This window comes from Camelina sativa, chromosome 15 (genome assembly GCF_030686135.1).
Source record: "Camelina sativa cultivar CO46 ecotype springtype chromosome 15, ASM3068613v1".
Lineage (NCBI taxonomy): Eukaryota > Viridiplantae > Streptophyta > Magnoliopsida > Brassicales > Brassicaceae > Camelina > Camelina sativa.
In genome coordinates, this window is record NC_141894.1 from 24,974,704 (window position 1) to 24,989,441 (window position 14,738).

Here is a 14,738-nt window from a genome sequence, read left to right on the forward strand (position 1 = left end):
AATTATATAAAAGAGATATAACACAGCAGCTAATACAGGAGGATACAGGAGAGAGATTATTACATATGGTGGGAAGTGGAGTATAGAGACCAGAGGTAATTAGATATGAATAGAAGGGTTTCGGGTTCCAAAGTAAATACTCATGTAAATTATACTATCAATATAAAATAACTAAAATAGATGTAACTCATACAGTATTAAGAATTTAAAAATATAATAAACGTTTTTGTCCGTGCTGTAGCACGGGTTATCACCTAGTATGTATAATATTTTAAAAATCTTGGAAACTTGACAACCATATATATATGCAACAACATATACTCCACTCCAGAAGACTCACCTATAGACTACAGTGTGACGATCATTATGTTTGTAACCACAAGAAAACAAACAAGTCTTGTATGATGTTTCAAATACTTGTTTTCGCATATAACTCGAGATGAAATGAACAGTCTCATATCCAACAACTTTATTAAAAATCTACAACTTTAGCTTGATTGATTTTAAATTCTTAATAGATTGGGATGATTAGTGTTTCCTCATTTGTAGAGCTGCCTGAATCTTCTACATGCCTCCAATATGTTGTCTCTGTGTCCAAAGGCACTAACACGAACAAACCCTTCACCTCCTGGTCCGAACCCACTCCCCGGCGTTGTAACCACATGTGTCTTCTCTAGAATCTCTGAGAACACATCCCACGAACTCTGTTTCGGGAACTCTACCCAAACATACGGTGCATTCCTCCCTCCATACACGCTGTAGCCTAGCGAAGTGAATGTGTCGATGATTATGTTGGTGTTTTCCTTATAGAATCCAATCACTTTGCGCATTGCCTCAAGCCCTTCAGGGGAGAGGCAAGCAAGTCCACCAGCTTGGGAGAGGTTAGAGGCACCGTTGAAGCTAGTACAGACTATACGATTGAAGTCTTTAGCAACGGGGAATCCATCAGAATACAGCAGTTGTTTTGGGATCACAGTCCAACCAAGTCTCACTCCAGTAAAACCTGCATATTTGCTGAAAGAAGATGTCTCAATCGCCACCTGCATTCCCAATCAAGAGTCGGTTTAGTGGCATTGCCGTAAATAACATACATCAAAATCACAGCTTAGAGTCAGCTTTACCTCCTCAGCTCCGGGGATTTCATAGATGGAGTGCGGGTTGTCATCCGACATGTACATTGCATATGCAGAATCATACACTATAATTGATCCGTTCTTCTTTGCAAACTGAACCAACTGTGTTAGTTGCTCTCTAGTGGCGGCAGCACCAGTAGGATTGTTTGGGGAACAGAAAAATATTATATCCGTTCGACCAACAGTGGTTAAGTCAGGAAAGAAGCCATTCTCTGGAGTGCATCTCATGTACTCGATGTTCCTATACTTTTGGACTTCGGTGTTAAATTGCCCCGTCTGACCCATAATAACACTAGAGTCGACATAAGCCTGTATATCAAAATTGAAAAGTTTAAAGATGGTAGAAAATTAACAGAATTTAACCAGAGTTAGCTTCATGTTTCGTTAGATTACCGGGTACGAAGGATCCTGGACAGCAATTGTAACATTGGAACCAAACATAACCTGAACAAAGTGGTATCAAGACACAACCGGTCAGTTTCTAAAAGAATTGTTCTTATCTTGAAATTTGATCAGATTATTTTGTCAAAGCAATACACAAAAAACAAACCTGGAGACGTGATATGTCACATTTAGCACCATCAGAAACAAAAATATCATCATCCCCTATGGTTAGGCCACCGTAAAATGTTTTAGCAATAGCAGATCGCAGTGGCTGTTCAAACAAAAGTTTCAGTTAGTTACAAGATTCACCAAATGATGCAACATGATTCAAAAACATGAAACATGATTCTCATCTCCTGTTTCACTACAGAAACAGTTTGCAGAACAGAATCCATTACACAGAAGAAATGCAAAAGCTTAACAATATTCATGGACTTATCAAGACCCAGATCATAGAGTTAACACTGCTTAGGAGCTTCATGGTTCAACTCAACACATTTGACATATCCACTTGAGCTCATATTCCGAGCTAGTACAACTATACATATAATAAATCTTCCACTGACAAATAAGAATGGATTAAAGTAGCAACGAAGACTGCACTGACCTTTGCACCTTGTTCAGCACCATAACCACTGTAACCCTCTATTGTGGATAACTCATGAGCTTTCTACAGAGAACAAAAACAAAATTGACTTATAAACCAAAAAATGCAATGTTTGGGAACTAAAAAGGAAGAGAAAAGAGATTAAAAAAAAATGTTACTTTTGCAATAGCAGAAGTAATGACTTCAGGAATGGGCTCAGTAGTGTCACCTATTCCAAGACTAATAATTTGTGCATCTGGGTATTTCACCAAATGTGCAGATCTTCTTCTGGCAATCTGCTTGCAATTTATACAAAAACTCAGTGAAACACAATGTCACAACAACATTTGTCCTAAGAAAAAACCAAATAAACAGAATCCGATTATACAAACCTCTGGAAAAAGATACCCAGCTTGGAGTTTGGACATGTTTGAATTCCTTGAAACACTTGTTTTGTACTCTGTAGATGATAAAAGCAAAACAGAGATTAGACCCAATTAGCAAAGCTCAAAGCTTTATTTACTAGAAGTTATGATTTTGAAAGAGAGATTCACACCAATCTTTTCTGATTGAGAAGCCTCGCATTTGATCGAACTGGCCCTTTTAGCCATTGGAAGAGATGCATTTCGAGGTCTGCAAGCGGTATAACACAAATCAGATTGCTCTCTAACTCTCTAATCAGGAGATTGAATCCATCATCAAAGTAAAAGAGGAGCAAGAGAGAGTGCGAGAGGAGTACCTGGCATGTAGATATGAAGGTGCTAATAAGAATGTAGAAGAAGAAGATGATGATGAAATCATTGGAGAAGAGAGCTGATTGGTCAACGACATTTTTGTTTTCGCCTCGAACAAAAAAAAAAGATTTCAAAATCTGAAGGGGCAACGCGACACAGTGTCGCAGAGTCAGGCTTTTATGTGATTTGAGTGAAAGACTGATAAATTAGGGTTCGAGCTGGTCCGAGAGTGAAACAAACCAGTTTTTTTTGCCCAACCGGTTTAACCGAATCGACAATTCTCATTGACCCAGCCTATCACAGTAAAGGATTTGTTAGCATCTAAAACCTCTATAAATTAATAATTTTCAAATTAATATTTGATAAAATGACAGAAATAAAATAATAAGATAATAATTTTTTTTGTCAACCATCATACCACAACAGACCGATCTATTAACCAAATCCCGACATTCGTATTAGTAAGAAATGACACTCGATCATTGATGTGATGGTGCTTTGTATATTAAGGACTTACCATTTGCACTCCACTAAGATCACTTCACAATAATATAATAATCTTTTAGAAATCCTATGTAAAAATATGGTCTCATTAATATTATAAATTAATAATGATGTAAACTGAATATATATATATATATATATATCTAAATTTTTTTATTGAAATATGATTCTACTATTGTTTAGCTATTTTTGAATTTGCATTCCTGTTGGAGCTCATATTTAATATTTTTCAATGCATCAAAAACTTTTAGTGTTGTATTCTCAAATCACTAACAAAAATTGTCAAAAATATTAGACGCAATAATTGCTTCCTTACGTGTAATTGGTTCTAAAGATACTGCAATATCTTCTTCCACTTCATCATCACCATGATGGATAGTAGCCGCAATTTCTTCTAAACTCTGAACTTCTGAGCATTTATCATTTTCATCTGGATAATCTAATAAACTATTGGCATCCATTCTATTACGATAGCCAAGATTATAAATTAAAAAATGTCTATAAAAATGTTATTTATAACAAAAGTATCTTATGTTTTAGTAAATTATTTTTTAAAATTATCAAAATAAAATTATTTTTTATAAATTAATATTTCATTAATTTATCGATAAATTAAAACCTCTATAAATTATTAAAATTTCATGGTCCCGACTTTATAAATTTATAGAGATTAACACCTAATAATCCTCTCTATCTTGTGGTTTATTTGGTTAAGTTTACCATTTGCGGCGACCAAACAGAAGTTGATCCCACTTCTAATGTGTGACTATTTTTTTACATTACTATTAGATTTTAAAATGTAGTACACCGTAAAATATTTTTTTCTAATAATTATTAAATATATATATATATTATATTTTTTTGCTTTAATATGTTTCGGTTAATATTTAGTATTTATAATTTTAGTTGAATTATATTTTTTGTGTGTTGGTACCAGTTAACACTTTTCGTTAACTTATTTGATATCAGATTAAAATATTTTATGTATTTTAATAAACCAATCCGTAAAAAACTATATAACTATATTTATGTGTAAACTCTACTCCGGTCCATAGCACGATCCGTAAAAATATTATTGTTTTAATAATTTAAAAGTATCTAAAATATTTAAACTATAACTTCAAATTTGATATTTATTCAAGTGTCAAAGGTTTAATTATGTAAATTTTACAAATAAAATTTAATTTACCAATTGTACTTCGGAATTAACAATATAAGTATCGTTTATTGTCTTTAAATTACTTAAATTATACACATAAATACAAATGGTTAAATATGATACTACATTTATTTTCATACAAATACTTATATATCAATGGATAACTTGATTTGATGACAAAAGTGCCAAAAGTCGATCAAGTGTGTCCTAATTAGGCAATATGTCATAATTTTCAGAACGAGAAAGCACCAAAAGAAAAGAAACAAGAAAAGAAAGAAAAAAACAGGCGACTAGACGGCTAGACCATAGAGGAAATTAAATGAAAAAGTTTGGAAATGTCAAGTGGTCGGAAGAAACCATCGAGCATCCTTGAGGTTCCTGCTGGAGAGACGAGAGAAGCGTTTGAGGGTCTTGGTTTCGAGATTGAACACACAAATGTCCAGGTTTAAATGCTCCTTGCGATAGATACGACCATGACGTGTAAAATAGATGGAGTTTGGTGCGATGCTAGGCACAGGAATACCCAAGTCAAGAAGCAGAGCCTCATCACCTAAAGAATCAACCTCTTCTTGCGGATTGTAGTCTATATCCTTGAAGATGGAGAAGCGTACAATGTTAGTATTGTCGAGGATGCTCTTAACCAGCAAAACCTCTCCTCTTGTTGTAACCGCAATGCTACAGTCTTGAGTGGAAAAAAACAGTTGGAATGGTTCAAACTTGTTAACATCCTCAGAGCCTTGTTGTTTAGACAAATCTAGGATCCGAATGTAGCTAAGCTGCGTGCGGATGTAAAGACGGTAACCCAAGAGTACCGCATCGTTTAAGCCTTCTAACCTCCATGGTACTCCGCAATGCAGCGGGATTTTAGTGTAATGATCATCACCTTTCTTGCAAAAGCCAACATTACCGCTAGGGAAGTTGAAGAACAAGACTACAACGTACTCTGCCGTCTTCTCGTCAACCCACAAAAGACCCCTTAAATCTTCGGATTCCTCTTTATCTAAGAGAGACTCTTCTAGATGGGGAAGATCGATCCTAGTATCGCTAAACACATCGATTATATAGAGATTGAATCGAGAATCTATCACTAGGAACCATTTACCTGAGTTTGCAAGGAATCGAGTCCCTGAAAAGTCTCTCTTTGTTCTGTATGTTCTTTCTTCTTCTTCTGGATTGAACAGCAGCACAGAACCAGAACCATCTTCGTCTTCGTCGTCTTCAGGAAACAGCAACAGCCATGGAGATCTAATTTTCTTGGGAACTGTTAGCTTCGAACTCAAATTCCAGTTCCAACACACGAGCTTGGCGCGGTGGAAATCAGTAAAGCTTAGTCGATTGTAAATAGATTCCAGCAAATCAGGAGGGAGCTCCGACCAGGTACGAGGAGTTTGAGTTCCCATGGTCTTGATTGGTCAACAACAAGTTTGGAGTTTGTTATTTGTACGTTCCTCAGTATCTTTTTGTAGTTGTGCTTTTTTTTGTCGGCTTGCTGTCTCTTTCTCTTTCTTGTTTGCGTGTTGTCCTTCTTTGACTAAGAATTGACCTCGTGTTGAAAAACTGACATTATTTTAAGGAAATTTTACTAAATGTACCACATTAACTAGAGGTGTCAAGCGGGCTCCATGCCCGTGGGCCTAGCTCAAATAATACCTATGCGGGGCGGGTATGGACACTAAATATTAAGTCCATTAAAAAGCGGGCTTTACGGGCTTAGCCCAAGCGGATTGCGGGTTATAGCGGGTTATGTCCGCGGGTTGGCGGGTCGGCCCGCGGTCTTCAATTATTAAATAAAAATGAATATTTAATATAGATATATAACTATTTTTATATTATTTTAAATATATATATTTTAAAATTATGTGACAATACAAATAAATTTAATATAAAAAATTAAAACATCTATAAATAATCAATATAAACATTAATTTTATTTAAAATTATTTTTTAAATTATAATTTATTAATTTTATTTTATTTTGATAATGTATTATTTAGGCCCGCGGGCTGACCCGTTAACCCGCTGGGCTTAGCGGGGCGGGCTTGGACATAACTTTTATGTCCGCGGGCTTAGCGGGCCGGCCCGTCGCGGTCCAAAAAATTGAAACTGCCCGCCGCGGATGGCCCAGATGGACGCGGGCCGGCCCGTTTGACATCTCTAACATTAACTATAGAAGTTTTTGATTATACCACATCTCCAAAACCTTTCCTAATATACCACATTGACAACAAATTTAATGACGCTTATACCCCCATTAGCTGAGGCTGCAAGAAAACGTAGGTGTTGGGCGATGACAGACTACCTAGGACTTGGCATTAATTACATGAGTAACGTGAATTGGCATTAAATGTGGACAAAGGGAAAGATTGTTGGGTAAAAGGAAGCAAGAAATTTTAGCGTTTAAAATAATGAATTTTGGTGTTTGAAAAGGACAAGCTCTTGTCGTTAACGAGTAGAAGACGAACTGGGTGTTTTTTTATGGTGGACGACGACGAAGGTAGGTAAGAATTTATGATGATTTTTTACTTAAATTTGTTGATTTTATGAGAACGAGTTAGTATGTTCATAAAAAGAGGAATTTTCGACATTGGAGAGGAAAGTTGTGAAGTCCAAAGAGTAGACAAAAGCATTTAATAGACAAATGTATTTAAGTAGACAAGAGTGTTTAGACTTGTAATGGAGACATGAGTATAGAACATAAGCATGGATAGACAAGAGTATTTAACCAGACTTGTCATGGAGACAAGAGTATAGAATATTTAAGTAGACAAGAGTATTTAAGTAGACAAATGTGTTTAATATAGGAAATGCCGACTATATAATAGAGAACTCGAAAAGTTAATGGTAATAAGTTCATAATTCAATAGAGAAGGTGTTATGTTTAGCATTGCAACTTGAGTGATATCATTACGCTTGTGGACGAGCCTAATTATGAGTGGACAATAAACGACCTCGTAGACAAGTTATTAGTATCACAATGTGGACACAGTATCAGTAGACATAACGGTCTAGTTTTAAAGCAAATTTAAAATGAAAATGCAATACTTAAAAAAGTTACAGCCTCGAAAGAAAAATTCAAATAAAAGAAAAGAAAGGCCTTGATAGTAGAAAACACCGAAAACATTTATAAAGTAGGACAAATTCATAAATTGACAACAAATTCTTGGTAGATATCTACTGCATAACTCATTCTAATGTCGTCCACCATCTGCTCCGTGAGGTTATCAAAGCCTAACCATTGTGCGTGGAGTTCGATGTATTTCACAGTGAGTGGACCACAATCTCCGATGTTAGTAATGATTGAGAGATCCACCATGGACCACAATCTGCAACGGTGGACCACAATCTGCAACTTCCGAGGAAAAATATGGGAAGAATGGTTGGTAATGATTGAGAGAAAACAAATAACAAATAAGCAATATATATGGAGGACAAAAAAATACCGGAGAATCGACCCAATTGGAGGCTTCGTACAACTCTTCAAAAAAGGAACGCTTAACGCTGGTGCAAGATCTGCGCTCTGCTCACCGGCGGAAATGTTAGTTTTCATTTCCGATGAGGGTCTACCGTTGAAGTTGCAGTTCAATCTGATGTGATGAAAACAAATTTAGAAAAAAAGGTTGGGTAAACTTGCCGGAAACATCGAATAAACTTACAAACTTCGCCGCCAACAACTTTGGTTGAGCATAGGAAACTCCGGCGACCGAGAACAGTAATATTATAGAAAATTCTCGGATTGAGTATGAGAGATGAAAGATGAGAGATATCGATAATAAATGCACCCAATGAAAAAACAGAGAAACAAATAATTTGTTTTCTACAGGAAAATATGAAAAGACAAGACATGCACACTGACAAAACATTCAAATTAATTTTTTGTTATACAAACCTTCGACAACGTCGTCCCGGGTTATAAGTAATTCAACTTTTACAATGTGGTACATTAAAAAAGGCCTAACCAAATGTGGTAGAACCTACAACTTTAATTAACAAATGTGGCAATTTTGTTAAAAAACTCTTATTTTAATTTGTTTTTTCACATGTAATTTCAGAATTTTTATAAGTAATAAATTTATCATTTCCAAGCTAACTTTATACACGTTCAAACTCTTTACTAATTATATAAAATAGAAAAATATACTCTAATATTTTTACTGAGTAATTGAAAATTTATTACACACTTTTTTCAATTTTTTTGTATAAATATACTATAAGTCTATAATGCCATGTAAATACAAATTAAATTAATATAAAATAATTTACATATTTATGTTTTATCTAAACAATTTTTTTACATTTATTGTTGTAAATACAAATTAATCGAAAGCCATCAAAATTTTCTATTTTTAATTATATACATGTATTAAAAAGTATATTCGTGGTAAACAATTTTTTTTAGTTGTATTTTAAATTTTCTTCTTTGTTCAAAAAAAAAAGTGATATTTTAAATGTTCTTTACATATTTTTTTTTTTCGTCTGAATATTTCATTATAAACCAAACCAAAATTATTTTACAAGGCCTTGAAGCCCACAAGTTAAATATACCAAAAAATGATAAGGATCGATAACAATCATCAGCGTGTAGGAGAGTCCAAAAAACCATTACCTAACAGTAACAAAACTCTCTTGAAGGAACAAGTCTTGCAGCAATAAAGGATGCCCAACCGCAACATATGATTGTATTCGATCCTCCCTAGTAACGGTTTGAACGATAAGAAATGCTCCCTTGTTTGCACTTCTATCCTCTTTCTGAAGTTTCCAAAAGGGTATCTGCTTTAAACCTGCTAGCAATATCTCAGATTGAAATTTATAAGATGGCCAAACTTCTGGCCTCAAGATCGCTTGTATCAGATCTTTTTCCTCAGCAGCGAAAATGACTCTTGTAATTTTGAGACTTTTGAGACTCTCTAGCGCCCACATCCAGCATTCCAATTCCATCTGTTTTTTGGAGTCTATAATACTGAATGATCTTCTAGAATGCAGTAAAACTTTACCTTCAAAGTTTCAGAGAACCCAAGCGGCTCCTCCCGAACACTTCACTTTATCCCAAGAGAAGGCAATGTTGTATTTTAACCAAAATATATCTGGGGGTCTCCAGCTTGATCTGGTCGGTCTCTCACATGGAGCCTTTTTTTGTGCTTCTTCTTCTTCCACTAGTTGTGCTAGGAACCACTGAGCCGAATCCTCTTTCATTGTCATTACCATCTAAGGTACCAAAAAGGCCAATCCTTCGAAGACAAGATTGTTGTGGTTTTTCCAAAGATTTCACAGAATCCAAGGGATAGCACGTCTCACATTACCCTCTCCCGGGGCTTTGATTGCTAACCGAAGGATGTAGTAAAAGTTTTGATAGAGGGAGTTTTCACTAAAGCCCGACTCCGGAGATGGAATATCAGAGAGAGCCCAAACCTGTCTAGCGATGGGACAAATAAATAGTAAATGGTTGATTGACTCTCCTTCCCATCCACAAATTTGGCATCTCTGATCTAGAGAGATTCCTCTTGTCAACAGCCTTTCTGCTACAGGAGAGCTCCACTCATTGCTTTCCACATGAAGATCTTTACTTTTGTTGGAGCATGAGAATCCCAGATTAAGTCTTTGATAGCGTTCAGGGAAGGTTGCCAAGTTGCCTCTTGAATGGTTTCTGCGTTATGAGCCTGAGCCTCAAGCCAATAGCCAGAGCTAACTGAATATTCACCACTTTTATTGTGCTGCCAACACATGTAATCCGATGAGGAAACAACAGGTTTTATCTTCCGAATTAGCACTATATCTCTGGGGAAGAAATGTTCCTGTAAAGAATTTGAATCCCAACCTTTGGTTACCGGATCGATGAGATCTTGCACTTTCAGTTCCAAATTAATCAGGGGGTTCTTCATCAGTGGAGCTCTCATTCTTCCATCCTGAAGCCATTGTCCTGTCCAAACACTAGTGGACACACCATCTCCAATACATAGTCTCAGACCTTTGACCAAAAGCTCTCGACCAAATAAGATACTTCTCCAAGCATAAGATGGCCTGGCTCCAAGGGTAGCATCAAGAAATTGATCATTTGGGAAATATCTACTCTTCAAATAAAGAGAGAAGAAGCTGTTTGGATAGTGCAGCAATCTCCAAGCTTGTTTGGCCAACAAAGCTTGATTGAAAACTTCTATATCTTTAAATCCGAGTCCTCCCTGATCTTTAGTTAGGCATAGCTTATTCCAAGAAACCCAATGAATTTTCTTATGATTCTCCATATTACTCCACCAGAATTCAGACATTGCGCTGGAAAGTGTAGAACAAGTAGATTTTGGCAGTTTAAAACAGGACATTGCAAAGATTGGCATTGCCATTGCAACTGTTTTGATGAGGACTTCTTTTCCTCCTTGAGAAAGTGTTCTAGCAAACCATCCCGAAAATCTACTCTTCATCCTTTCGTTAATATATTCTAGCATATCTGATTTGGAGCCACTGAAACACTCTGGAAGGCCTAAATAAGATCCCGCTCCTCCTTCATTGGTGATTTTCATCTTGGTCTTCATGTGTTCTTTCACCCTTTCGTCGACTTTTTCTCCAAAAGTTATGGAAGATTTGTCGAGATTTATTGTTCGTCCTGTTGCTCTTCCATACGCATCCAAGATGTTTTGGAGGGCTTCACATTGACGTTCTTCTGCTTTACAAACAAACAGACTGTCATCAGCGAATAGCAGGTGATGAATGGTAGGACCCTGCTCAGAGTATTGTAGACCAGAAATTCTTCTTTCCAATTCCGTTTTATTCAGAAGATGTGTTAATCCTTCGGTGCGTAGAACGAATAAGAAAGGACTGAGAGGATCCCCTTGTCTTAATCCTCACTATGGAGTCACCATCCCAAAAGATTGACCATTTACTAAAATTGAATAAGAAACCGTAGTTACACACAACATAACCCAACTGATCCAACGAGGGTGGAAACCCAGTGCTACCAACAAGGCTTGAAGATAGCTCCATTCCACTCTATCAAAGGCTTTTGACATGTCTGTCTTGACAGCCATGAAATCTTTCGAAGTAGATCCATGAGTCCTCAAACTATGAACAATCTCATGCGCAATGATGATATTATCATATATCAATCTCTCCGGAACGAAAGCAGATTGATTCGGGGAGACTATATCAGAGAGCAAAGGCTTGAGCCTAGCCACCATGATTTTCGAAATAATCTTGTACATCACTGAGCAGAGGCTGATCGGTCTCATTTCTGACATGAAAGAGGCATTTACCTTCTTAGGGATTAGACACAACTGAGTGTAGTTCCATTCTTTATCAAAAGATCCATCCTTGAAAAAGCTGAGAACCTCCTTTGTGATCTGGTCTCCCACTATATCCCAATACTTTTGAAAGAAAAGTCCTGTCATTCCATCAGCTCTCGGAGCCTTGGAGGGATTGATAGCAAAAACTGCAAGCCTTACTTCCTCCTTAGAAAGCTCAGCAATTAGAGAAGCATTCATTTCATCATTTTCTCGAGGAGTCAAATCTTGGAAAAATTGGTGGTCCTCCTCAGATGGATAAGAAGATGAGAACATAGACTGAAAATAGGAAGCAGCTACATCTCCTTTTGAGGCTTCTGATCTATGAGTCACCCCTTCTCCATCTATAAGTTTCAGCAATGCGTTCTTGTTCCTATCTGCTTTGACCGAGCTGTGGAAATATTTGGTATTCTTATCTCCCGAAAGAAGCCATTTATCCCTTGATTTCTGAGACCAATGACTTTCTTCCTCTCGATGAGCCAATACCATATCTCTCTTCAGAGTCGCCATTCTTGAAAAGGAGGGATGCTGAAGAGCATGTTCCTTTTCAATATCTCTTTGAATACTGTTTATTTTGACCTGAGAGTTTGTAACATTTTCTCGCTTGCAGGTACTGAGAGCCTTCCGGCATCTTCGAAGACTTTCTGTAGCTCTCTGACCATACGATGAAGAAGAAGCAAACCAAGCTTTCCCAATAGATTCTTTGACCATCGGTTTATTCTAAATTCTCTTATCAAACCGAAAGGATCCTCTGTAGGAGTCCTGAGATGAGACCAACAAAACCAAAAATGTTCTATGATCAGATCTCTTTTTTTCTAGGAAAGCTTGGTTGGCTGCCGGGAACGACTTGAACCAATCTTTATTGCCAAAACACCTATCCAGCTTACTTTGGATCCAGAGATCTCCTCTTCTTCCTCCCCAAGTAAACCCATTGCCCACAAGTTCCATCATTCCACAAGACTTTAGCATCTGTGCAAAATCCACAAAAGAAGCTTCATTTCTTCTAGGTCCTCCCAATTTCTCCCCATTATGCAGGATCTCGTTAAAGTCACCTATCATACACTAGATCTCTTGCCTTGGGATACCAATCCTAGTAAGTCTTTCCCATACTTCATTCCTGAGACTACTATTAGGATTCCCGTAGACACAAGAAAGAAAAAACTTTGATCCCCCCATATTTACCCGAAGATCTATGACATTCTTATCTACAAACAGGAAATCAATCTCCACCCCTTTCTTCCAAAATAAAGCTAGTCCTCCACACCTTCCTACTGGATTCACCGTATATACATGATCATAACCCAACCAAGTTTGAATATCTACAAGCGCATCTCTAGAATTCATCGTCTCCAAAAGGAACATGATCTCAGGAAAATATTTTTTACGTATTTCCATGAGATGTTGAACTGTCAAGTCTTGAGGCCGTCCTAATCCTTGGTAGTTCCAGCTCAGGATGCTCATTAGATATTGGACAGTCCCCCAATTGGGACTATCTCATTTTTTGCGCTTAGCGGCTTTTTGACTCTCCTTGTTATTAGTCACACCTTTCCTCTTCTCCATATCTCCCTCTTGTGAACCTGGTTTGAAAGAGACCTCTCTAGGCACATTTTGGAGATCCAAAGCCTTTGGGGTTCTTCTTTTAACATAGGGACGTTTCCTTCCAGTCCCTTTTCTAGACTTTGTCCCGGAAGGGCCAGCTTCATTGAAGCCAACCGCATAAGCTGTTGGACAAGTCTGAAAATCTGAGGAGGACATGGAATACTCAACCAGAGATGCTCTCTCAAACCCTTCTACAATATCCAAGGGCTTCACTCTGTTTCTTTCTGCCTGAATGTCCCCTTCCATTAGTTTCCCACTACCTCCTGAGCTTGAAGATACATGAGAGGATAAGTCTGCAGAGTCATAGTCGAAGACCGGACCTTTCTGTCTATTATAATCCGAAGAGATAATCGGAGCAGGCTCCAGACGAAGGATTGTTTTCTGAGCAATCGAATCCTTTTCTGCTTCAGCAACTGATTTCCTGACTTTCTCAATCTTAAGGGCTTTTTCTTCTTCAGTAGCTAACCTCAGATACTGCCTCATATCTTCAAGAACATCTGGAGCAATTTTTGGTCTTCCTAGGATTGGATGAAGACCCACTTGATCCTCCCACCAAACAGGGGATCATCCTCCTTGATGACCAATTCCGGCTTGACCTTATCAACCTTTCGACCCAACGTTTTGTCAATAAGCTGATCTTGAAGTTTCTTGTGAAGTAGGGGACAATCCTCATCTATATGGGTGAGTCTTTGGCAGTTGTAGCATCTTTTCTGCACCCTCTCATAGAAGAAGAAAATCGTTGTAGATAATCCTTTCGGCAGATTGATGACCTTTGATTTTCGGAGTGGCTTCGAGACATCAAAGCGAACTTTGACACAGACAAAATCTTTGTTCTGAGGTTTGTCTGGATCGAAGAAAACTTCCAGGACTTGACCTACCAACTCACCTAGTAGAGTAATTGCTTCTTTCGTATAATAGTTGATAGGAATATTTCTTATTTGCACCCAGAGAGGAAGAAATTGAAGAGAGTCCGGAGGAGGATATTCCGACCACCTTTCCAAAGCCAGTCCCCATTCATCTTAAGACTGAAAACCTTTCTCCAAGACTTCAATCAAATCGTGTTCCTCCTTAAAGATAAATTGGAAGCGTTCCTTTGACAGAGCTACCCCGCGAACTCTTCCTATTTTCTGCCATTTCCTTGGCATATTGAAAATCAAACTAGACATACTCTGACTCTTGGGATTCAGAAGTCTACCAATTAGGCTCAAAACATTATTCTCCCCAGAGCTGAGCTGTGGAAGATCCGGCATGTCAAACAGGACATCTTCTTCCTCGAGAGACATAGCTGTCATGGCTTTATCCATCGCAGCCGACATACTGATTAAAGTTTCTGAGAACTTAAATGACGAGATCTGAGAATTTTCAACACTAGAG

The 14,738-nt window shown here is 37.4% G+C and overlaps 2 protein-coding genes and 1 pseudogene across 2 annotated transcripts; all 3 read right to left on the bottom strand.

Moving 5' to 3' along the window:
* Nucleotides 1-402: 402 nt before the first annotated feature.
* LOC104747309 (LL-diaminopimelate aminotransferase, chloroplastic) lies at nt 403-3,052 on the bottom strand. The gene is made up of 9 exons (XM_010468929.2): nt 2,843-3,052; nt 2,660-2,736; nt 2,496-2,563; nt 2,283-2,399; nt 2,125-2,187; nt 1,684-1,788; nt 1,527-1,577; nt 1,122-1,442; nt 403-1,040 (listed from the first exon to the last, which is right to left on the bottom strand). The coding sequence occupies exons 1-9, from the start codon at nt 2,932-2,934 to the stop codon at nt 540-542; spliced, it is 1,395 nt and encodes a 464-aa protein (XP_010467231.2). The 5' UTR covers nt 2,935-3,052; the 3' UTR covers nt 403-539.
* A 1,494-nt stretch (nt 3,053-4,546) lies between these two features.
* LOC104747310 (F-box protein At2g14290-like) lies at nt 4,547-5,930 on the bottom strand. Its single transcript, XM_010468931.2, has one exon. The coding sequence runs from the start codon at nt 5,898-5,900 to the stop codon at nt 4,839-4,841; it is 1,062 nt and encodes a 353-aa protein (XP_010467233.2). The 5' UTR covers nt 5,901-5,930; the 3' UTR covers nt 4,547-4,838.
* Nucleotides 5,931-13,259: 7,329 nt separating this feature from the next.
* On the bottom strand, nt 13,260-14,680 carry LOC147927073 (uncharacterized; annotated as a pseudogene).
* Between the last annotated feature and the right edge of the window lie 58 nt (nt 14,681-14,738).

Excerpts from the sequence above, each read along its gene's own strand:
- LOC104747310 (XM_010468931.2), bottom strand. The coding sequence starts at position 5,900 with ATGGGAACTCAAACTCCTCGTACCTGGTCGGAGCTCCCTCCTGATTTG.
- LOC104747309 (XM_010468929.2), bottom strand. The coding sequence starts at position 2,934 with ATGTCGTTGACCAATCAGCTCTCTTCTCCAATGATTTCATCATCATCT. Across the intron at positions 2,400-2,495 it reads CTGGGTATCTTTTTCCAGAG|ATTGCCAGAAGAAGATCTGC; the intron begins GTTTGTATAATC and ends AATTGCAAGCAG. Across the intron at positions 1,578-1,683 it reads GTGACATATCACGTCTCCAG|GTTATGTTTGGTTCCAATGT; the intron begins GTTTGTTTTTTG and ends CACTTTGTTCAG.